The 25,406-nt window shown below is 39.6% G+C and overlaps 1 protein-coding gene across 1 annotated transcript in view; it reads left to right on the top strand.

The window, feature by feature from the left end:
- Positions 1-25,406, top strand: part of Necab1 (N-terminal EF-hand calcium binding protein 1) — a 170,702-nt gene that overhangs the window by 114,476 nt on the left and 30,820 nt on the right. The window contains exon 6 of the mRNA XM_052176111.1: positions 10,648-10,784. Within this exon, the coding sequence (XP_052032071.1) occupies positions 10,648-10,784 (137 nt within the window). The remainder of the gene's footprint in view (positions 1-10,647; positions 10,785-25,406) is intronic.

The raw sequence follows: 25,406 nt of genomic DNA, 5'->3' as shown, positions 1-25,406 counted from the left end.
CATGAGTGTGATAGCAAGCGTTGCTAAGGACTGAGGAGACAGCTCAGTTGTTGTTGCACAGACTTGAGTTCAGAGTCCCAATGACCTCGTTAAAAAGCTAAACACAGGGGCTTGTAACTGTCATTCCTGCTCTATGGAAGCAAAGACAGAAGGATCCCTACAGTTTTCTGACTAGTCATTCTAGCTGAATCAGTGAACTCTAGGCTTAGTGAGAGACCACCACCCCACAAGAGAAGATAGAAAAGGAATTGAGGAAGATACTCAACATCATCCTTTGCCCTTCTTCACATTCATTCATATCTGTGCACATACTCATGCACATACATTCAAGACTGCACACAAACAAGCACACATAGACACGTGTGAACATACAAACACATACACAATGTGTTGGTAAACAAGGTGTTCTGATCCATTGTCTCTGCGCACAATAATTAAATCGATCACTTTTCTTTCTTTAGGGGCTTAATGAGTGTTTCTGCATTTGTATTATTAGCATTAGCATCTTCATGTCCTTAAGAGAATCAGTAGTTTATCCTACAGCACTGGTCCTTACACACTGAAATAGGAAGGTTCATACTCATGTGAAATGGCAGTGTGCCACAGTAGAATGGCCATACTCTGTATGACAGATCCCGTAACAAGAGAAAATAAACAGGAGACGCGGAAGGACATCCTGTTGTGGGACAAAAAAAAAAAAAAAGAAGAAAAAAGAAAAAAAGAAAAAAAAAAAGAAAAAAAGAAAACCATTCACTTTTTCCTGCCCAGAGCTCTGGGTACTGATGAAAACAGAGTCAGCTCATCCTGGATGAAAACCAAGCTAGATGTGCCCAGTGCACAAATTTCAGAAAGCAATATGGTCAAGTCTGTCATGGGCCTTAACATTTTATCCTCCATGAGGTCAGAAAATATTACTCAGACCTAAGTAGAAACACTCCAATTAGTTCCTTGCGGTCTAATCACTGACATGGAGCAGGGTCTCTCTGAACATAATGAAGATCATCACCCTAACCTCCTGGGTAAGTGATTCTCTACCCGTTGCCATGGCAAAGAAGCAAGATGTAAGCCTCTGATTAAAATGAGTAGCTTTGTATGAAATAATCAAGTTACTGGGGAGGTTTCGCCGGTGTCTCATCATCTTCCCTGTAACACTCTGAGCCTGGAGCTCAAAGTGCAATCTTGACACATGGTTTTTCTTATTTATATAGTAACTGAATCACTCTTCTGTCGTCGTCGGTTTCTTGAATTTTTTTCAATAGTATAAATTTGATTTAATAATTCTAAACATTTTTAAAACTTGGTGTCAGTCAGTTGATAGGCACTAGAAGCTTGTATAACACTTACCCTTGCCTGAGGTTTGCCCTTTAGCAATAATGTTTTTAGTTGCTTGGTTCAACACAGAAAGCCTGTGTTGAATATGAAAGTAGGAAGTAAAATTATTAGACAAATATATGATGACCTGGAGACCCTCCATATACCATGGATTTTGATAAACCGTTGCCTAAAAGCTGTCACTATTCCAGGAGTAACCTCCACAGTTGATAGGACTGCAGTCTCTCTACAGCAGAGCAGTGTGTTTGGGAAAGTTCCTTTCCTTCTTTACCCTCTCTGCTTAAACAGAAGGTCCACTGCAATCTGGAAAATGTTTTCTTCCCATTTTAGTTGGTTATTCACAGCCCAGAAAGCTTTCCTGGGGCAGTGCCCTGGCCGGTAGCTTCACAACCAAGGCCCTTTTGTTTCTGCTGGTGCCTGAGACAGGAGTCTGCTGAAATCATCAATAAGATGTGTTTTAATTAGATGCCTTTTGAAAGTGTGCAGAGTGAAGCATGCCTGTGTTCTTCTGTCCTGCGCCAGTCTTTTCCATCTCTGCAGGACTCACTCTGAAAATGAAGGATTTGTATACCATTCTCTCTTGCTGGTTATCAGTGAAATATGGGGACAATCGTTTCCTGACTCTAAATCTTGTTTTCCATGTTAACATGCTAAATACTGGTACAATCTAAAGAGACCAAAGTAATATCACATCTTATAACTAATAATGCTTTAGTTTATTATATATATATATAATGTACCATGTATTTTGTTTTGTTCAAAGTCCCACTGGGCCAAATTATCGGCTGCTTATCATTTGAAGGAGTTAATCATTCTTGGGATTATTATTTTTGTGAATAAAACCTTAGTGAAATACGCTAGTATTCTATGCACAGATGGGCCACAGGAGCAAATAGGATTCAAACTTGGCAAGTTCTCAGGTGCTTAAAATGTATCTGTTATTCCCCCCACACACACTATGGTGTTGAAGAATGCTCACAGTGTTTTAATACTCAATTATTTGTTCTGTCTCAGAACTCATTCAGATCAAAGAGAAGCGTAATTTGTCTTGAAAACAAAAAAAGATCAAATGTGGCATTTTTGAAATGCCACATTTTTTTCTGCCTGGCAATTCAGTGACTTGGACATGTAAGCTGAAGACATTATAGTGCCATGATTAAAATAGCAGTATCCATCTGACGCTGTGCTGACTAGCGGGAGTCGAAGAAGAGGCTGCTGCCCTTGGGGTTATGTTTGCTTCAGCCTTCTCTTATCCTTGTTCTGTGAACTCAAAATGACAACCAAAGGGAAAAATGTGTGAGCAGTAAGGTAGACAGCATTATATTTACCAGAAAACAAGGTAATATTGTAAAATCAACAAATGAAAGTAGAGCCTAATTCACATATGAATTTGTACTAAAAAAAAAAAAAAGCACCATTTGGTACTGTATTACACTTCAGAGAAATGTAGGCTAGTAGTTGAAGAGATAGCATATGAGGAGCAATAGGAATTACAGATTTAGAAGTGTTTACACACTTTCTTGCCCTACTGCCTGCCAAGAAGTCCCATATTTTACAGCCTATATCTGTCTATTCCCACAGCTGTCCAAATACATGAAGATAGCTTATCTCTGCCAGATTGGTTCTCATACAGATCTTGACCTTTTTATTGTTAGATGAAACAAAAATAAGAAAGCAGAACTAATCAAGCAGAGAGCCTGGTGATTTTAAGGCAAACACTCTGGAAATGACTCCTCGCCTCCCCAGATCAAGAAACAAAAAGCTACCAGCGCCTTCAGGAGCCTTTGTGTGTGCTCTACCCAGTCTGGCATTCCCTGAGCATAACCAGCCACTGCTAGCTATGGTCGTCACATCCTTGAGTTCCATTGTGACTAGAAGTTGTGCTGAATTTCATTTCTGTTACATCACTTGTACACTGCAGGTTGCCCCAGTCTATTTTATTTATTTACTTTCTCAGTGTATCTATAATAGATCAGCTAAACTGTGCTTGCACTCCAGGCATTACTGGTTCCTAGCTAAGGCAGCAAAATCCTCTGAACTCAGTGTTTGCTTCAAATCCTTAGTCAAGCTAATCGTTTGCTGGATAAGCGGGGCCTGACAGTGCCTTTCATCACCACTCACAGACTGTGGGTCATGTGTTTTGAGAGCAGAGGCCTTTGACCCCGAATGCCGAAATCAGGGTGAGCAAGGTCCTGGCCTGGCCAGATTCTGCCAACTACCGATTTCTTGTGGTTTATGAATCCAGCCAGACTTTTCATTGAAAAGGGTTCTATGGTTGCCTGCGTACTCTGGTGGCAGGATACATGACCCCTTGTTCACAGAGCCAAAAATTCACTCCCTAAAACCCATATCTTACGTCTAGACATGATTTACCTAGACTTAGAACCTAAATCATCACTGTTTAAATCTCTTTAGATGTTGCATATGTCTCTATAGGAGTGGATTAGTGATTACCTGAGAAGGATTCATAGTAATGTCATGCCAGAGTTCTCAAATGTTTACCATTTATTGGACCCTGGGGCACAGGAAGATTTTCATCTCAGAAATCTTTTTTTTTTCTGAAATTCTTAGATAACTTTAATTAAAAACAAATATTTTTTTTATATTTTCTAACATAAAACTATGGCTTTTGAAAGGTGTGATTAATTTTTGTTTGATGTGCAGTTTACCTCTTTTTATTTTATTATTATTGTCGTTTAATTTATTCACTTCACATCCTGATCACTGCCGCCCCCACCCAAGTCACCTGGTCCCACAATCTCTCCACCTCCCCCCATCCCCTTCTCCTTTCCCCTTCTCCTTTCAGCGGCTGGAGCCCCCCCCCCCCCCCCCACACACACACATTGGGTATGCTCCCACCCTGACACTTCAAGTCTCTGTGGGGCTAGGCGCATCCTCTCCACTGAGGCCAGGCAAGGCAGCCCAGCTAGAAGACAGGCAACAGCTTTTGGGATAGCCCCCACTCCAGTTGTTCAGACCCACATGAAGACCCAGCTGCACATCTGCTGTGTGTGTGTGTGTGTGTGTGTGTGTGTGTGTGTGTATGTGTGTGTGTGTGTGTGTATGCTGGGAGCCTAGGTCCAGCCTGTGTATGCTCTTTGGTTGGTGATTCAGACTCTGAGAGCCCCAAAGGTACAGGTTAGTTGACTCTGTTGATCTTCTTATAGAATTCCTATCCCCTTTAGGGCCTGCAATCCTTCCCCCGACTCTTATGTAGGAGTTCCAAATCCATGCACTGTTTGACTGTGGGTGTCTGCATTTGTCTGAGTCAGCTGCTGAGTGGAGCCTCTCTGAGAACAGCCTTGCTAGACTCCTGTCTGCAAGCACAACCCAGTGTCATTAATAGTGTCAGAGATCAGTGCTTGCTCATGGGATGAGTCTCTAGTTGGAATGGTTATTGCTTCGCTGTTTCCTCAGGCTCTGCTCCATCCTCCATGCCTGCATTTCTGTACACAGGATAAATTTGGGGTCAAATGTTTTGAGGGTGGGATGGTGTCCCTATTGCTCCACTGGGGTTGCTGCCTGGCTACAGGAGATGCCTCTTTAGGTTCAATATCCCCAATGCTGTGAGTCACAGCTAAGGTGATCCCCATTGATTCTGGGCAGTTCCCCATCCCAGGTTTCTGGCATGTTTTCTAGATGCCTCCTACCTCCCAACCCAAGTTACATGATGTGTGTGTGTGTGTGTGTGTGTGTGTGTGTGTGTATACAAGGAATTTTTCATATCTCTCTCTTTCTTCTTCTTCTTCTTCTTCTTCTTCTTCTTCTTCCTCTTCCTCTTCCTCTTCCTCTTCCTCTTCCTCTTCCTCTTCCTCTTCCTCTTCCTCTTCCTCTTCCTCTTCCTCTTCCTCTTCTTCTTCTTCTTCTTCTTCTTCTTCTTCTTCTTCTTCTTCTTCTTCTTCTTCTTCTTCTTCTTCCTCTTTCTCCTCCTCCTCCCTCCCTCCTTCCCCTTCCCTTTCCTCCATCCAGAGCTATATGAATGGCTTACAATTTTTACCTAATGATTCAATTTATATAACAGTTATCAATGACTTGAATAAACATTATTCAGATCTCATCATTTCTCTGTAGCCTTTCTAATAGAGAGGAAGACTGAACAATGTTTGAAAATAAAATGTCTCATACAAGAGCAGGGTGGACGATGGAGCCTTGTTTCAGAGGCAGACAGCAGTAGCCTTGCCAACTGTGATAGTGTCTGATGTCCTCGACAAGGGGACATTATGACTGGAGTCCATTAACTTGATTTTCAAATGCAGCAAATACAAACAAGCAAGTCTGATGATCTAACTGCTCTGTTTAACCAAGATGACTCATACTGGGTTAATAACTGAGCCTTCCACTCTTCTGTCATGCAAATGTACAGTGTTCACTTGCTGAGAAATGATCTTGCAATTGCACAGGCAATGCCCTAAGAAACACAATCTTCAAGTTAGCTTCAAACACTGGGAAAAACTAGAATTGAGATGCTGGCATATTTTTGGGAAGTCTTCAAATTCTAGTATGTTTCTCAATCTCTTCACACATTTAAAGTTTTTATTGTAGAAGTTTTTAACCCATTTTGTTATGTATATTCTAAATATTTTGTTTTATTTGAGAAACTGGGGAGAGGAACGTGTCCATGATCTCTTTCTCAGCGTGCATGTTACTCATATGTATTAAGACTGGTCAATTATGCATCACAACACTTTGCTGAAATTTTTTGATAATTTCTACAATTTTTCTAGTCAAATTTTGGGACCATTGGGTATAAGATAATATAATCTTCAGTTGAAGATAATTTAACTTAATATTTTCTCCTTTGTATCTCTTCCCTTGCCTTATTGATCCAGCTAATACTCCAATCACATTATGGATTATATGATTGAAAAACAGTAGGGAGAGTGGGCAGTCCACTCCCATTCCAGATTTTAATGGGGCTTATTAGTGATTTTATTCATTTAGGATGATATTGGTCATGGGTCTGTCATGCAAAACCTTTATTATGTTGGAATATGTTTCCTACAGTTCTACTTGTCCTAGGGCTTTTATTAAGAAGGCACGTTGAATCTTGTCAAAGACTTTTTTTTTGCTTCTATTGAGATGATCATATGATTGTTATATTCTTTGTCCATGTATTTGGTTTATTACATTTATTTCTTATATATATTAAAAATAAAATAAAACAATCATTATTATTAAAAAACAAAGGCAGAAATGGAAATTTTAAGTGTATGTGGCTCACAATGTCTACCCAATAATTCAATCTATGTGACAATTACCAATGACTTGAGTAAACATTATTTGGTTCTGATAAATACTGTCAGTTTTCATTTCTCCATAACCTTTCTAACAGGAAAACTGAACAATGTCTAAAAATAAAGAAGAATCTAGACACTCAGTATCTGTACATTAGCTATCCCAGGCTTTATAGATGCTTGGAAGTTGCTCCCTTCATTCCTCAAACACAGCACTTCACTCAAATGAAAATGTGCCAAATACCAACACTCCAGACTTCTGGGGAGACAAGAAAGCAAAGATCCCTTTTTGTTCTTTACATTCAATACATTTGCTGAGGATGAGAGGTCCAGGCTTTGACATTTTCCAACTTGTTATCTACTTAATTTCCCATCTGCTTCTTTGCCACTGCCTTCCAAAGGAACATCTGCGTGTATGTGGGAGAAAGGAAGGAGGTTGGATGTGAGCCACCTGGGTCTGCAGTCTCGGAGCATGGGATCCAGAGGAAAGAAAGGAGAGAAGACTAACAAATGGTCCAAATGCTGAAATGAGGACAAACGGTCTGCTGAGAGCAAAGCTGTATTTCCCGTTATAGAAGATCCATGTGGCCAGGCAAAGCAGACAGTGGCGTGTACAAACAGCAGGAGCCACACGTGTACAGGAAGCAGCTGGTGACTGCAAGCATCCAGAACACCCAGGGCTCAGACATTCCTTCTGCTTCCCAAGGCCCTTATACAGTGTCCTGTTTGTCACATAGCCTTTAACCATTTCTGGACCAGCCCGAGTGAGCTAGGAGCTATTTTGAATAGTCTGAAGGTTCAGGAAATGGATGAAAAAGATACAATGTTTACCCCTTTTGTGATTATAAAAGGAGAAATAGGTGTAAGAATATGTTCCTTGGGCATATGGGGGAAGGGAGTGCCTCAGTGAGCCCATGCTGAGGCATCCTGTCCCCTGAGGGACCAGACACACAATGATATAGAATAGAGTTTATTTAGGACATGGGGAGGGGAGTTAAGGAGGCAGAGTAACAGGCAGAGAAAGGCAGAGAAAGGGAGAGAGTAGAGAAGTAGTGGCCGGCCATGACCATGTAGGGAGAGGGGCGAAGGGGGAAAGGAGGAGAGCCCAAGAGGATAAGAGAAAGACAAGAAAATAAAAGGATAAAAGAATAAGAGGGAGAGGAGCGGTAAGCAGCCCATTTTATAGTGGGTCAGACCGGGCTATTGCCAGGTAACTGGGGTGTGGAGTTTAGACAGAATCCTAACCACCACTAAGGACTTGACAGAGATTACCAATATAAAATGTCAAATCCTATTCCCCAAGTAGAGAAAATATGTTCCAGGAACACAGAGAAGGGAAAAGGATTGTGGGAAAATAAATGATGGATGGTTCCACGTCAGGAAGGGCAGTGAAGAGAGCAGCTCGCCCTGGGAGGATGAATAGAAATGTTACACATCGAGGTCTTCTTTAACTTAGCAGATCTTTCACTTAATGATATCTAGTGCTACCATAATTTCATTTTTTTCTTGTGGCTGAATGAAATCCCATTGTGTATATGTATTATATTCCCTGTGCATTTATCTGTTGATGAGCATCTCAACCACTTCTATTTCCTGACTATTGTGAATAGTGTTGCATGGTGTATGGACTCAGAAACAGTTGGGTATATGCCCAGGAGGTATATACCAGGTAACCCTACTTTGTGTGTGTGTGTGTGTGTGTGTGTGTGTGTGTGTGTGTGTGTGTGATGAAGCTAGAAAGGGGACCATATAGAAGAGAGTGAAATAACAAGGGAATGGGAGGTTGAGAAAGAGAAGATACTAGAATTATATGTGGCATGAAAGCAGAAAGGAGGGACTGAGGGGGAGGGAGAGGGAATAGCAGTGGGGACAGGAGTATGAAAATGCCATCATAAAATACAATACTTTGTATGAGCAAGAATTAGCTTAAGATTGTAATAGAGGACAAATTATCGATCCTCATACCTAGGAGAGACACACAGACCGTCAACCCTTAGTAGCTGATTTACAATCTTAGTCTCCAAAGGCTCATCTCACTTACTGTCCTTGTCAATGTCAAACTCTCAACATTTCTGTCCAATATCCTCTCCCATCTCCATTAGAGCTCTTCCCAAGTGTCACCAGGGTGCCGTGGAAGAGCGTATAAAATAATGCATGTATGTATAAAATAACGCACGTATTGCTATGGTGGAGCATTGGTAGGAAAGCAACAGCAGTCTGGTTTCAATTTTCCTTAAATGTCTAGCTTTACGGTCAGCTCTAGACAGGACCCCCTCTGTACCATACTCTCTCTTGAAGGCTCAGGGAATATCATGTAAGAATATTTACTTTGATCACTTTGAATGTATTTGCCATTCCCTGTGTCTAAGAAGCTAAAGTCAACAACAACAAAAAGCAAGCAAACAAAAATAAAATCTGCTTTTTCTAGCTCTGACATGACAGTGACAAATATTTAGCATTTAAATGAAAAAAATCCTAATGCCAGCACCTTGGCCATAGCTCACTGAGTGTATTGTTTCTTCTCTGTTCAGTGCTGTCTGCAAATGGGTGCGAACTTGCCATCCTGCTCGGGATTAGTCATAGTTTAGGCTGAGATGCAGAGGAGCTGGTATAATCTCTGACAATGCAATTGTGTCTTGTATTCATTGTAATAAATTTTATTTTTAAAGCATGTGTTGGTAAAATGGGAACAACTGCAGCATGAGAATCAAATGCAGCCTTTATTCCATAAATACGATTTCCAGATCAATGAAGAAATAATTCTGGAAGCTTGGGCTGCAAAACAGTAACTCTGAGATCAACCTCTTAGTAACCCCTGAGGTAGTTTGTATATTTTAACTCGATGCAACTTTTTCAATTTCTTAGGGCTATTGTAAGCGTGGGACATTGCATTATATGCTTATTTCATTAAGTGGAGTTTAAAGACAGTTTTGAATTTTTAAGTAAGGCTACCTAGTTGGTGAATTAAAAAAAATCTTCCTGAGTTTTCAGCCATAAGAAATGAACTTTTCAAAGACTGATGACTGAAAATTTGGTAAATAAAATTTTCTCTGATGTTATTCTGTGGACTGGAAAGAGTGGAGTAATTTATATCAGGACACCAGCAAGTACTTTATACTTTATAATCGATAGAAATATAGAATACTTTCAGTTTGTAAAACATGCTGGACTTATTTAACATGATTTGTAAGTGAGAAAGGTGAGGTCCCAAAGGGTTAAATAACTATACCTCATTTGTTTGGATTTGCAGCCATACCTGCTAAGTCCCCAGAACATCATGACTCATGGCTGCATCTCATCGTTTTATTCCTCTTGGTTTTGTGTTTGCACCATAAAAAATTATGTATCACTTTGTTTAGGGATAGAAACAAATAAATCTTTTCATTGACTGAATTGAACTATACCATTCCCACCAGAATTAGTTACCACTGTGTCACTGTGACTATCTGACAATGACAATTTAAGAGGTAAAGGTTTATTTTGGCTCTTGACAAAGTTGGGAAGACACAGGCAAAAAGGAAGTCTGTGGCATTGTTAGCATGTAGCTGAGGCTTCACATTATAGTCAACCAAGAAGCAGGTAGTGACTGGAACGGGGAAGTGGATATATCTAGACTGAATTAAAGCATTTGTTGAAACACGACTATGTTTTGTGAGTGAAAAAAGAAAATACTTGATGTTGTGGTTATTATTTACACGAAACAGAACAAAGCAAGTCATTTTTCCCTGAAACTTTTTAACTTTTTTTAACATTTTTCCCCGAAACTTCTTCTTTTCCCATATATATATCGATTAATTAGTCTAATTCTTAATTAATCTAATACTTAATCTATTACTTAATAATGCTAAATGTTTGTCCTTTTTGCTAAACATGAGGCAGGTACAATCTAATCAGTTATTAAATTCGGCCTCTGCCAGGTGGAGAGTCCTACCACAGACTTCTGAGCTAACAACTCTCTCTGTTTTCCCTTTCAGAATTAGATGAGACTGATGGGTACCTGGGGAAAAAAATCTTTTCCTGAATGTTTGTCTCTACCAAGCTACCAAACTAACTCCTAATTACATTTGTTTTGTACCCCCAGGACTACCAAGAAGCCTCCAATTTGGAACAATTTGTCACTCGATTTTTGTTGAAGGAGACCTTGAATCAGTTGCAGTCTCTCCAGAACTCTCTGGAATGTGCCATGGAGACCACTGAAGAGCAAACCCGTCAAGAGAGGTAGCTAATGTTTTCCCAATCTCCAGCAATGCTATACTCATGGGAAGGCAGTTGAAGGGTTTTTCTGCTTGTTCTAGAGAAAACTGAATTAATAAATTTTAAGAAATGCCAAGGACCCCCCTAGGCTATTTGGTTCGAAAACCTTTTATTATGCTATCTGTCATTTATTCAGCAAATGTGAATTAAGAATTTAGTATGTAGAGAATTTTAAAACAATATAGATGATATTAATATATATTTAACACGATATTAATTCTTAAAGAGCTAAAACCTACTACATACATAAAACAAACACCAAAACTAAACTATAAAAGACACAACAAGATAAATATAGAGGGAAGGAAATAACTTGTCAGTGGGTTTCTGAAGAGTGAGATATTAAATATGGCACAGTGGAATTTAATCCCACAGTCTGGTCTTCAAAATCAGTATAATTTGAAAACATGGCAGTGATCAGAAAAGCCTTAATAGATCCAATGATTCTAATTATGTCAGAAAGATCGTGGCATTAATTAGCAAGATAGATTACTTTTAAAATGGAGGAAAGTGAGTGAAGAGAGATATTTAAAAGCTAATGTTACCAGTGTAGCACTAAGAAGAAAATTAACAACATAAGAGAGGCACTAGTGCTGAAGAGAAGCCTATAAGCATGTGAAGCAATATCAGTATGACTCAAACCATTTGGTATGTTACTCAGTTGATATTATCTGTGCCTTGTAAGATGGACAAGGGCAGCATTCTTGCTCTTGTTGATAAATCACTTTAAGCCCCTGGCTGTGCCTTATGTAACCTTTGCTATTGGAACCACGCAGTAAGATTTGAGAACAAAATGGTCATAATTTATCCTGTAAGACCAATTTTTCTAAACAGATCAATGAATACATGATTATCAAGACATCTCCATATTACAGAATTTCCAGCTATGCATACAGGGTCAGATGATTGGGCACTGCCAAGTTCCATCAGGAGAAAGCTGCCGTGTGCCGATGACAGATCTGGGGTGCCCCTAATGAACCCTGGAGTGCATTCTTCAATGGGTCTGAGCACCCTTTTTCACACTCCAGTTTGCAATGTTAACTGGATGTCTTGAAGCATGGTGAAATTGATTGGATATTCTTGGTGAGAAAATGATGGACCTTATTACTTCTTTGGCTTAGATCTCATGGATCCAAATTCTTTCCTTTTTATAATCAATCATTTCCCACCTGAGCGGAGACTTAGAAAAGCCTCAGCTCTGCCTCCCCCTTCTTCTTTCTTAGGGTTCCCTTCTGTAGTTACTGTCTGCAGGCATAGGCCACACCCAGTACCACACTCCCACAGCAAATGTTTAACAAACAATTATTTTTTTGTATTGGGCTTGCTTTCAACTTTTGCCTGCTACCAGAAGCTGCATAGCATCTGTGTTTAATGGGAAGGAAGAAAATAATACAGAGATTAAGAAAAATAGAAGACATCAGAGGATTAATGAACCTTTTACTTCCAGATTTATAGCTCCAAAACTATTTGAATAATGGGAACTATTGCCGGTCTCCTGACAGTGTGGAGAGTGCTGGGATACGGACCTTGGCTAAAGCATCCAGGGATGGCCAGCCTAATCGCATTCTGAGATACTCTCAGGAGTTTCTGAATAAATTAATTTTTAAAATATGTAGAAAAAGGTACACCACTATAGGTTGGTGCCCATCATATCCATTAATGAAGTTTCTGGTGGCTCAGAAGGAAGCATTTATTAGTCCTAGCCTAATAAGAAGGCTAATAAGAAGACATAAGGCTATGTCTTCTTTCCAAGGGTCATGCTTTCCTACCTGCTGACACCAAGGGCCAATGTGAGCAGAGGCCCCCAGACCAGGACCACTGACAGCATAACAGTAAGAGGAAGGCTATCCTGTCCCAGGCTGTCAATCAAAACAAGCTTGGCTGAGAAACCTTGAACTGTATCTTTAGGAGGATTTTGAGAGGCAAGATGATATTTTTGTATTGGAGGAGTGTTCTAAACCAGCCCATGTTGGATACCTGTCATCTAGTTAGCTTTTCCAACCTTTTCTGTCACTTCATAGTTCTTTGTCTATAAGGTGTCCATGTCCCCCACCGAGTGCTCTAGTTGAGCCTTGGATTCCCATTTAATTAACTCAGACTTGTACTTACTCGTCTTCTCCATCTGTAAGACCCCCCAAAACGGAGGGTGCCCCAGCACCCCACGCCTCAGAAGGTGACACCCAAATCACTCGCAAGAAACGGTCTCGATGCAATAACATGAGGATTTCTTTATTCCAGAATTCTGGGTTCCACAGCCTAATACTGCACAGGGGTAGAGGACTGTGGACCCTGAGTGCCGAATTGCAACAGCTTTTATAAGTTTACAACAAAGCCCGTGACTCACAAACCAATCATTTCTTAGCATGGAGAGCCCGAGAAATGCTAGACAATCGATTTGTACCACTCTATAGTTTTTAGGCCAATCAGCTTAAATTATCAGAGCCCACGCTCAGTGGACCAATTAGTTTCCTATTTTCTTGGAGTCTATAGCTGCTTGAACTTGGATAGGGGTAATGGCACAAGCAGTTTACAGAAGCAAGATAAGTTTAGCTCATTTCCAGTTACCTTGTGGGGCCAGGATCACCTATTCAAGGCCTTTTTGTCTAGCTCTGAGCAAAGGGTGGGCTCCGGAATGTGACCTTTTACCTAGTTTCTAACAAAGAGCACAAAGAACGGGCTCTGGAATATGAAGTGTTTGGGGCTCCTTAGAAGGCTGGAGTTAGGCTGTATTTTCTATTCTTTCACATCAGTCCTACCATTTCCAGATGCCTAGGCCTTCACGTTCCCCTCCACATGTTAAACTAGTGAAGCTGAATGAAGGGGAGAGAGCCCAACAGAAGAGCAGCAGGGCAGGACAGTGAGGAGACCACTCCATCTGCTATCTGGAAGATCTTCCAAGCTAGCCAGATGCATTCGTTAGAAGTTAATTATATCATAGGTTGGTGTTGGTGGTTATAAAAGACCAATCTAATGCAACCAAGGCTTAAAGAAAATTAGTCTGTTAACTATATGTAGTATATATTTATGTAGGAAAAGAACAAAGTAAAGAGAAGCCAAACAGGATTTACCAAACTCCTCAGGTTTTAGTATTACAAAAGAGAATTTCATGACACTTTGCATAGTCAATACTTGCAAGCTGTAGGTTTCATTAAAATGCCCAGGGTCGTAACCATTTTCTTCCCCCTTGGCATCCGTTTTATTTTAGAATTTAATACTTGTGAAGCCAAGGGATACAGACTTGTTGAGAAGGATGAAATGTAGAGAAAACATCTCTTCCTTCTAGAAGCCCCAGGCAGAATCACACAACTTTGTTCATCCTGCAATAATGAATCAGACATGCTGGGCTGAGCATAATGTCTGTGCCCATTCATGTGAAAACGGCAATTTCAGAGAGGGGGCTATGCACAGCTGGAATGTCGGAGAGGTGAGAGTCTCAGATGGCATTTCATACCATCTCTGTATCTGCTCGGGCAAACTGGCTATGTGGGAGCCACTTCAATTCCCTGACTTTTGAAAGAGCCTAACAGCCAGTGGCAAGAGAAGTGATTATGCGATGTGCAAGGTACCCTGGGGAGGACCCCTGGACTACTGCATAAACCCTCCTCCTCACAAGCTTCACTTCCTAAACACAGTTCAATTATATGTGGATTTCCTTTGTATAATGGAATCCATAAGTTTGATCTGATTCCCAAGTTTCTTCCATAGGCAGAGATACAAAGGAGTCCCTCTGGGCTTCCGAGCCACTTCTTGACTTTTGATCATTGTTTAGTATAGAAGAAAGGAAAGGCTTTAGTTTCACCCTCAAGTGATTGCAAATCCTCCTAAGGCTTATGACCCCCTAGCTTGGTCAGAGAAAAGCAGCTCTGTTGCTGTGTCACCAAAGCATGGGGTGTATGCTGCAGGAAAATCCATGGGAAAAATTAAATATTGGAAACTACATACCTCTGAATGTTTTGTTGTTCTCTGCCTAAACTTTGTCTTTTTTTTTTCTTTTATTGGATACTTTCTTTATTTACATTTCAAATGTTCTTCCCTTTCCAGATCTCCTCTCAGGAAACTCCCTCTCCCATCCCCCTCCCCCTGCCTCTGTGAAGTGGTCGCCCACCCACCCACTTCCGCCTTCCCACCCTGGCATTCCCCTTCACTGGGGCATTGAACCCTCTCTGGCCCAAGGGCCGCTCCTCCCACTGATGTACAACACCGCCTAAACTTTCAAAATTAACATTTTAAAAGCCTGGGTAAAAGAGTCATTTAGGGAAGAAAAGCTCCACCCCACACCCAACCCCCACACCAGAAATCTTAAACTAGAAGGATTTAAAGTGATTTAAACGCTGTAGGAAAGCAGCTCTCACAGACTGTGAGAGGAAGATATGCAGTGCTGAGACCAAAGAACCCTGGGATGTGGAGGATCAATGGAGCCATGTGCAACTGGCTGTGAGCTGAACTGGAGACTTGTGTATTATGGGAATCCCCACCAGAGTTTGCAGTGATCGCTCTTTCCCAGTCTGGAGAACCTTAGTGGTCAACACATGTGAATCAAGTACAACAGGGGCAGAGTCCAAAGCTGAGACACTAGGGACAGCTTTCGTCCTGACCAGGACGCCTAAACCCCCTTTGTATGACTTTTCTAGGTTACGTCAGGGCTCAAAGTGTTCTGTTAGGGAATCCTTCGGTGGAAGATCTGATTACTCTAAGAGAAAGTCAGTCATATCTGTGAATAGGCTTAAAGACTCTGATGGGATGATGTGACCTGGCTGATGGCAATGCATCCAAAATGCCTGCCTTTCAAGTCCTCCTCACTCTGGAATATAGAGGGAGGGGTGGAGCAACAGAAAGCACAAATCAAGCACCAAAGAAAATCAGAAGAAACAGAAAGTTTGGGACCACTATCAGAGTTATTTCAGATGATAGCTAGCTGAATGTATTAGAACTCCTAGTGAAAGACCCTCAAAGCGAGGACCCCCACACTCCAGCTCAGGAAGAGCGACACACCCCAAATCGCTCACGAGAAACGGTCTTAATGCAAACAGCAAGAAGACTTTATTCCAGTGTGCTGGGGCCCAAGCTCATACACCATGCCCGGGTAGAGGAAAGTGGGCCCCAACACAGAATCAGGACAGCTTTTATAGGGTTACAACAAAGCCTGCACATCGCAAACCAGTCATTCCTTAACGCACGGTGGTCATCCCTTAGCGCACGGTGCGGGCCAATCAATTTGTGCCACTCCATAGTTTCTAGATGAGTCATTTCAAATCGTCTAAGTCCGCGCTCAGTGGACCAATCAGTTTCCTATAATATCAGAGGCCTGCATTTGCGTGGGCTCCTGGGCGGGGGGGGGGGGGGGGTTGGGGAGGTAGGGGGTGACAAATTGCAGTTAAGATAGGTCACTAGGGCTTTCTTTTTATGGCGCAAGCAGTTTACAGAAGCCAGATAAGTGGTTAGTCATCTTATTTCCTGTTATCTTACTAAGTCAGGATCACATACTAAAGGGCCTGTCTTACGCCCCTTCACCTAGTTCTCTATAGCGAGCAGGCTCTAGAACAAGAAATGTGACCTTGTACCTATTTACTGGCAGAAAGCAGGGTCTGGAATTTGAGGTATTTAGGGCTTCTAGGAGGCTGGAGTTAGGGGCTCCTTTGGAGTGAGATAGCATTTCTAAACTTCTGACTTCTTGGGGGTCACTGGAGAGTTAGGGTGTATTTTTCATCCTTTCACTAGCAGAGCCATGGTCTCTATTCCAAATCAGAGGCATGCAGTACCGAGGCAGGTGATAGAATGACTTTTAAAGGAGAAACCACAAAAAAACTGTTCTGCAGAACAAGATCAAGTTGACCTCAAAATCGTCCGTGAATGTCGGCATATGCAAGTTACAGAGGCCAAAACCAGCAGTTAGTCACAGCAAGAACAAGTTACAGTCACTGGGCAGAGTTCAAGGGGTTAGACTTGTCAGCAAGTTGTCTTTTAGGAGCTTGGATCAGAAACAAGCAGATACCAAGATGGATCCCTAGCAAAAAATGTAGTTTCTTTAGCTATTATAAAACAATTCTGAGAACAGAAGAAAAGATCAAGAGAACTAGACCCATCAAAAGGCAAACATGTTAGTACAGGTAATGGAATCTGCAGCAAATGACAGAGCTTGCCCTCTAATGTCCAAACTTATAATTATGAGGGTGAAATTCTTTAGGTAATATTTTAATATAAAATTATAATAAAATCTTTGCAAAGTAGCAAGAAAGAAAATATATGATGAGAAAACCAGAGAGTAAGTTTAAAAGAACAAGGGAGGATAACTATCAAAAGAATAATTCAAGAAAAGCTTTCAGAACAAGAGTGTGAGTTTTCAGCCTGGCATATTAGACTTAAGTACTCATTGTAATGACTTTTTAAACAAAAAAAAAATCTAACTGTAAGGAACGCAATATGACATTTCAGAATATTACAGACAATGATGTGCCCAAAAATTCTAAGGGAGGAGAATCCAGGATATCTGGAAAGGATAAAGGATATGCTTTGGGAGTTGGAATGAAGAGCTCTCTCTCTCTCTCTCTCTCTCTCTCTCCCTGTCTCTCTCTCTCTGTGTGTGTGTGTGTGTGTGTGTGTGTGTGTCTGCTGTCTCACTCTCAATCTTTCTCTCTTAATAAAACAAAAAGCTAACACATTGGAATGGAACAACAAAACAAAAGAAAGAGAGCCCAAGAGAAGGCACAAGAGAAAGAAAGAGAGAGAGAGAGAGAGAGAGAGAGAGAGAGAGAGAGAGAGAGAGACCACTCATTTGAACACTCAGGAATCCATAAAAACAGTAAATTGGAAGCTTTAATATGTAGGCAGAAGACCTATTTCTGACCAGTGCAGGACCTGTGCACGTTACTTTAGTCTCTGTGAGTTCGTCTGAGCTTTGCTCATGTTCATTTTGAGGGCTTTGTTTCCTTGATGTCCTCTATCCCCTCTGGTTCTTAAATTCTTTCTGCCTCCTCTTCCACAGGGTTCCCTGAGGCCTCATGGGAGGGATTTGATGGAGTCATCTGGTCTGGAGTTGAAATTCTCAGTCTCTGCATGTCTGACTGTGGAGTCTCTCTGTATTTGTTCCCATCTGATAAAGAAAGGAGCTTCTAATAATGGCGAAACAAGACACTGGCCTATGAGAATAGTAGAATGTCATTAGGAGTCATTTTATCACTACATTTTTTTTTTAAAGAACAGTAGTATTTAATTTTACCTTAGGACCCTAGACTATCTAGTTTCAGTTTCTTGGTCACCCAAGCAGTATCAGGAATAGTTTCCATCTCACAGAGTAAGACTTTGGTCACTCAGATGGCTGGTTTCTCCCACAAGCTTTATTTCACCATTACCTTAGCATATCTTGTAGTTGGGACACCATTATAAATCAAATATTTTGTGACTGGGTTGATATTTCTCCCTGGGTAGAGTGCAGAGTATCTTCCTGTACCAAAGACACTAGAACATGTGAGTAAGGGCTCTATGTAGGCATCAGCTCAATGTTTCCATGTTCAGGGAGTTGTCTAGGTGTTGTCTTTAGCAATGGAGTCTTGCCATCACATTGTGGAGAACAACTTATGCCTGGACTATTTCAGGATGGAACTCAATCCCAATACTAGAATCTTCATTTGGTGACAAGAGCTATCCAGATGATATTATGTTGCCCCTCATTATTTGACAAATTTATTTAGATCTCCTTCATATATAATATATGATATATATATATATATATATATATATATATATATATATTGTGTGTGTGTGTGTGTGTGTGTGTAAGTTTCTACTGGTTTTGGTATCCACACCATCCCTCAAGTAGTCCTTAGTCCTTCATTTTAGCTGTCTTACCCTGTATCTCTTCTCTTGTCATACTCTCCACCCCACTCCTGCTACCTTCCCACTTGATACTCCCATTCCAGTATCTCCATTCATCTATAACTCTCTATTCTTTTTCCAGATACTAGGAAGATCTAGCTTCCCACAGCCCCAGGTCCGTTACTCTATACCTCTGAGGTTCTCTGGATTGTAGAATGGTTAGCTTTGACTTAATAGCTAATGTTCACATATAAGCAAATACATACTGTATTTGCCTTTCTAGATCTGAATTACTCATTCGGTTACTCATTTTTTCTAATTCCATCCATTTACCTGAAAATTCCATGATTTCATATTTTTATCAACTGAGTAATGCCCCCTTGCAAAAATATACCATGTTTTCTTTATCTGTCTGTCAAGGGTGATCTAGATTGTTTCCAGTTTCTAGGTAGTATGAATAGAGCAGCAATGAACTCGGTTGACCAAGTGTCTCTGTGGTAGGATTGAGCATCCTTTGAGTAGATGTCCAAGAGTGGTACGACTGGATCTTGAAGTAGATTGATTCCCATCTTCCTGTTACGCCATCCCAATGATTTCCACAGTGTCTATACAAGTTTTCACTCCCACCAGAAATGGCTGAGTTTTTCCCCCTACTCCACATTCTTTGCAACATGAGCTGCCATTTGTTTTATTGACCTTAGCTATTCTGACTGGTATAAGATGAAAGGTCAAAGTAGCTTTGATTTGTATTTCTCTGATGTTAAGGATGTTAAGCCTTTATAAAAGTGTTTCTCAGCCATTTGAGTTTCCATTTTTTGAGAATTCTCTATTTAGATCTGTGCCTCCATTTTAATTTGATTATTTGTGGGGAGGGGGGTTGGTATGAGTTTCGAGAGTATTTTATATATCTTAAATATTAGGCCTCTATCAGATATGTAGTTGGTAAAAATCATTTCCCATTCTGTAGCTGCTACTTTGTCTGAATGACAGTGTCCTTTGCCTTACAGAAGCTTTTCAATTTCATGAGGTCCTGTTTACTAATTATTAATTTTAGTGCTGTGCTAATGGTGATCTGTTCAGAAAGCCTTTTCCCACCAATGAATTTAAGGCTATCCATACTTTCTCTTCTAACATGATCAGTGTATCTGGTTTTATATTGAGGTCTGTAAAGCCTTTGGAGTGGAGTTTGTGCAGGGTGATGAGTGTGGATCTATCTGGATTCTTCTACTTGCAGCCATTCAGTTTGAATAGCTCCAATGTATTTTGAAGATGCCCTTTTCCCCCTCAGTGTGTGTTTCTAGCCTCCTTATCAAAATTCAGGTGTCCATAGTGTGTAGATTTTATGTCCTGGTCTTTAATTTGATTCCACTGATTAATATGCATCTTATTATCTGCATATATATAAAAAAAACTTTGAATTTGACCTTTCCATTTTGTATCCCCTTCATCTCTTCCAGCTGTCTTACTGTTCTTGCTAAGAATTCAAATACTATGTTGAATAGGTATGGAAAGTGGAAAACCTTATCTTGTTCCTGATCTTAGTGCTTTTTCTCCATTGAAGTTGAGGTTGGCTATGAGTCTACTGTAAACTGTTACAGTTATGTGTGCCTTGTATCCCTAATCTCTACAATACCTTTATCATGAAGGAGTGTTTGATTTTGTCAAAGGACTTTTCTGCATCTAATGAAAAGATCATGTGTTTTGTCTTTCTGTTTAGTTATATGGTGGATAACATTTATGAACTTACTCATGCTGAACCGTGCCTGCATCTCTGGGAAGAAACCTACTTGATTATAGTAGGTGCTCTTCTTGATGTGTTCTTGGATATAGTTTGCAGTACTTTCTTGTGATTTTTTGCATTTCTGCTCATTTTAAACATGGCCTGTGGCTCTCTTTTTTTTGGGTTGTAATGTGGTTTGGGCATCAGTAACTGTGACCTCATAAATTCTATGCTAAAATCATCTGGTCCAAGACTCTTTCTTGGAAGAGGAGATTTTAATTACTGTTTCTATTTCATTAGGCATTTTAGATCTTTTTAAATTATTTATCTGATATTGATTTCACTTTGGAAAGTGGTATCTATTGAGAAAATTATTCATTTCTTTTAGATTTTCCAAATTGGTGGAGTATAGGGTTTTAAAGTATGTCCTTAAGATTCTCTGGATTTCCTCAGTGCGTATTATTACGTCCCCTTTTCATTTCTAAGTTTGTTATTCGGGATATTTTTTCTTTACCTCTTAGTTAATTTGGATAAGGGTTTGTTGGTCCTTTTGATTTTCTGGAAGAATAAACTGTTTCATTGATGTTTTGTATTATTTATTGTTTGTATTTTATTGATTTCAGTCCTGATTATTTGATTATTTCTTGCCAACTACTCTTTATGGTTGTGAATGTTTTGTTCTAGAGCTATCAGGTGTCGTGTTAAGTTACTAGTATGAGATCTCTCCATTGTTTTGAATGTACATTCTTTGTGCTATGAACTCTCCTCTTAAAACTGCTTTCACTGTGTTCCCTATGTTTAGGTAAATTGCATATTCTTTTTCATCCAATTCTAAAAAGTCTTTAATTTCTTTCTTAATATCTGTCCTGACCAACTTTTCATTCAGTAATTAGTTGTTCGGTTTCAATGAGTTTGTAAGTTTCCTGATGATTCTCTATTGTTGCTGATATCCAACTTTAGTGCACCCATAGTGGTCTGATAGAATGCAGTGTGAATGAATTTTCTGGTATATGTTGAGACTTGCTTTGTGACCAAGTATGTTCTCAATACTGGAGAAAGTTTCATGAGATGTGTTAGAGTGAAATTGTCTATAAAGACCTATTAGATCCATTTGGTTTACAATGAGCTCCATTGTTTCTTTGTTTTCAGTTCGTTTGTTTGTTTGTTTGTTTTTTGGTTGGTTGGTTGGTTGGTTGGTCTCCATCTCTTCTGATTAGTTTTGGTTGAAGTCTATTTTGTCAGATATTAAAATGGCTACAACAGTTAATAATATCTTGCTTTGTAGGTCCATTTGCTGAGAATAACTTTTCCCATTCTTTCACCAGAAGAGGATATCTATGGATCCTATTTTCACATCCATTAGTTTAGTCTGTATTTTTTGTTGATGAAAAATTGAACCACTGATGTTGAGAGATATCAATGAGCAGTATTTGTTGATTTCCTTTATTTTGTAGTTGTGTGTGTGTGTGTGTGTGTGTGTATGTGTGTGTGTTACCCTTCTTTTGATTCGCTGATCTGAGGTTATTTATTCCTTGTGTTTTCTTGTGATTTACCTCTTTAAGTTGGAATTTTCCTTCTGGTACCTTCTATAAGGCTGGAGTAGTAGATATTGCTTAAATTTGGTTTTTGTTTTTTATGAAATGTCTTTTTTCTCCATCTATAGTGATGGGAAGTTTTGCTGGGTATGGTAGTCTAGACTGGCATCTGCGGTCTTGCACAATTTGTAGATCTTCATACCTGTGACCTTTTGGCTTTTAGAGTTATTGGGAAGTCAAGTATTATTGTAATTGCTTTATAATGCTATTTGTTCTTGTGCCATTCAGCATTTAATATTTCTTCTTTGTTCTTTACATTTAGTGTTTTGATTATTATGTGGCAAGGGTATTTTTTTTTTAGTCTAGTCTATTTGGTGTTCTGTATGTTTCTTGTACCTAATAGGTTTCTCTGCCAATATAATACACTGATTCTAGCCAATTCAAGAGTATGAAGACAGGTTTATTGAGAGGGAGCTCTCAGGAGAGTTCACTGATCTCATGGGTAGAGGTCAATGGAGTCTCATGCTGGGGTTAAAGTAAAGGGGTTTTATGAGCAAAGGCATGAGGTGATGGTATGTGAGCTGGGAGGCAGGACTGTGCCTGATGTGATTTTTTAAAAAAAAGTTAAGCCCCTGGGCATTTGTGAGTGGGTTGCTGTAAACATGAAGACAGGGAGAGATGACATGTTAGCCCCGAGTTTACTCCCTGCAGTAGGGCTGGAGAAAAAAGAGCAAATAGACTTTCTTAGCTTGTGCAGGGGATGAGTAGGGTTTCCAACCAAACAGAACCTTCATAGGCATACCAGACTTTAATTTAGAAATGTTTTTCTACAATTTTGTTGAAAATATTTTCTGGGCTTTTGACCTGAGTTTCTTCTCCTTCCTTTATTCCAATTATTCTTAGATTTTTAAAAAAAAAAAATAGTGTCCTAGGTTTCCTATATGTTTTGTGCCAATATATGTATACATGATTTTATATATACATATATAATATATTATGTATATTATATGTTACATCTATATTAGATTTAACAGTTTTTTGACAGAAGTATCCATTTCTTCCATTGTGTCTTCAGTGCTCTTCAATCTCTCTGGTTCTGTTGGTGAGGTTTGTCTCTGAGGTTCCTGTTGAATTCCAGAATTTTTCATTTCCTGATTTCCTCCACTTTGAATTTTCTTTATGAATAATTCTATTCCCATTTTAGCCTTTGTTTTATTCACTTCCTTTCACTGTTTGTGCTTTCATAGATTTTGTTAAAGTATTTGCTCATTTTCTCTTTAAGGACCTCTACCATATTCATAAAGGCCATTTTAAGCTATTTTCTTATATTTGAGCTATGTTGCCAAAATTAGAGCCTGTTGTGGAAGGATTGCTGAGTTCTAGTAGAGATGTATTATCCTGGCCACTATTGATTATGTCATCACACTGGTATTTAGGCTCTTGGGTTTTGGAAGGTTTCAACTCTAGGAGCTAATATCTGGTCTTGTCTTTGTTGGGTGGGTGCATTGTTCCTTGATTTGTGTTGCCATCTATGGATCTTTGGAAAATGTTGTGGTTGTATGTTGCTTGGTAGAAAATTCTTCTGGAATCCTGATAAGTGTAACTTCTGGGGATTCCATGTAAAATGCGTTTCTAAGTATTGGGAACTGACACTGGGAGCAGAGACAGGTAAGGAGTGGGACTTGAGGTGTGTGTCCACAGGAGGGAGGTAACAGTCTTCTACCAGGAGTTACCTAGTCTCCTGGAGTGGGGGCTAAGAGTGAGGAGAGACTGTAGCAGGTGGTCCACTACATTACTGGATGTGAGACTGGGGATTATACTTGGGAGATCCCAAGGAAAAGCAAAGGTCTGCAGTTGGCCAGAGTCAGGGGAAGCGTTCTTTAAGATGACTGACTTCCCTAAAGCCTTGGTGTCATAAAAGCACAAACACCAGGATTCTTGCAAAGAACTTTGTAAGAAATCTAGCTTAGGAAGTGCTGAGTCTTAGTTATTATCAAACAAAGGAAACAATGATAGAAAAAATAACACAAAACTAAAGAAATTTTTGCTAGTAAAAGATAATTAAGAATTCATTCTCAGAAAAAGCAAATGAATATTATCGTTGACTACCTACAGTGGAAAATAAATATTTAGAAAGTGGATCAGATGCTCAGGGGATTTCCTAGGTACACAACTCCATAGGCCAACCAAGGCCAGCACAACATCTCTAGATACTGTTCAGTGACTCTCCTTTTCATATCACAAGCACATGTCTTTCATTCTCACATTTGCCACATAACTGAAGATAGTATAAGTTCCAACAATTGTGTTCTGTGTGACAACCAAGGAACAAGAAAGGCAAATTTTGCTAAATCCATCATTTTAGCTAAACTTCTTTCTTGGAAGTTCTTTACAATCATTCCAGGTATTTAGCACCAGCTTGATCATTTCACATTGGAATGACATTAGAAAGCCTAAAATAAGTGCAGATATAATGGCTTAAGTATGTTGAGTTCTGATAGGAAGATAAATGGTACAATAAATACTTGCTAAGAAATATCTATGAAACAAGAGTGGAGGCATATCATGGGAGGAGGAAGATTCAGTTATTTGGCTTTTTAAAATATATGGATTTTAGTAGATTGGCACAAAAATGTAAAATATTAATTAAACAAAGAAAACTTCATAGATCTTCTCAAACTGATGCAAAACACTGCACATCATGAACACACATTCTATTTCTATTAAAGACTTGGCTCATGATAGATGGAAGGGTTAGATTACAAACTAAATTTCACTTGGACTTAATTTTAAGAATAATGAAAACCGGTACCTTCTCCAAAATCGACCATATAATTGGTCACAAGACAGACCTCAACAAATATAAGAAGATAGAACTAATCCCATGCCTCCTATCTGATCACTATGGAGTAAAAGTGGTCTTCAATAGCAACAGAAACAACAGAAAACCCACATACACGTGGAAACTGAACAATACTCTACTCAATGATACCTTGGTCAAGGAAGAAATAAAGAAAGAAATTAAAGACTTTTTAGAACATAATGAAAATGAAAACACGACATATCCAAATCTATGGGACACATTGAAAGCAGTGCTAAGAGGAAAACTCATAGCCCTGAGTGCCTCCAAAAAGAAAATGGAGAGAGCATACATTACCAGCTTAATGACACACCTGAAAGCCCTAGAACAAAAAGAAGCTATTTCGCCCAGGAGGAGTAGAAGGCAGGAAATCATCAAACTCAGGGCCGAAATCAATCAAGTAGAAACAAAGAGAACCATACAAAAAATCAACAAAACCAGGAGCTGGTTCTTTGAGAAAATCAACAAGATAGATAAACCCTTAGCCAGACTGACCAAAGGGCACAGAGAAAGTATCCAAATTAACAAACTTAGAAATGAAAAGGGAGATATAACAACGGAAACTGAGGAAATCCAAAAAATCATCAGATCCTACTACAAGAGCCTGTACTCAACACAACTGGAGAATCTGGAGGAAATGGACAATTTCCTTGACAGAT

Source organism: Apodemus sylvaticus, chromosome 3 (genome assembly GCF_947179515.1).
Source record: "Apodemus sylvaticus chromosome 3, mApoSyl1.1, whole genome shotgun sequence".
NCBI classification, from domain to species: Eukaryota; Metazoa; Chordata; class Mammalia; order Rodentia; family Muridae; genus Apodemus; species Apodemus sylvaticus.
Note: the sequence above shows the minus strand (reverse complement) of the source record. Positions and strands in the feature narration are given on the sequence as shown.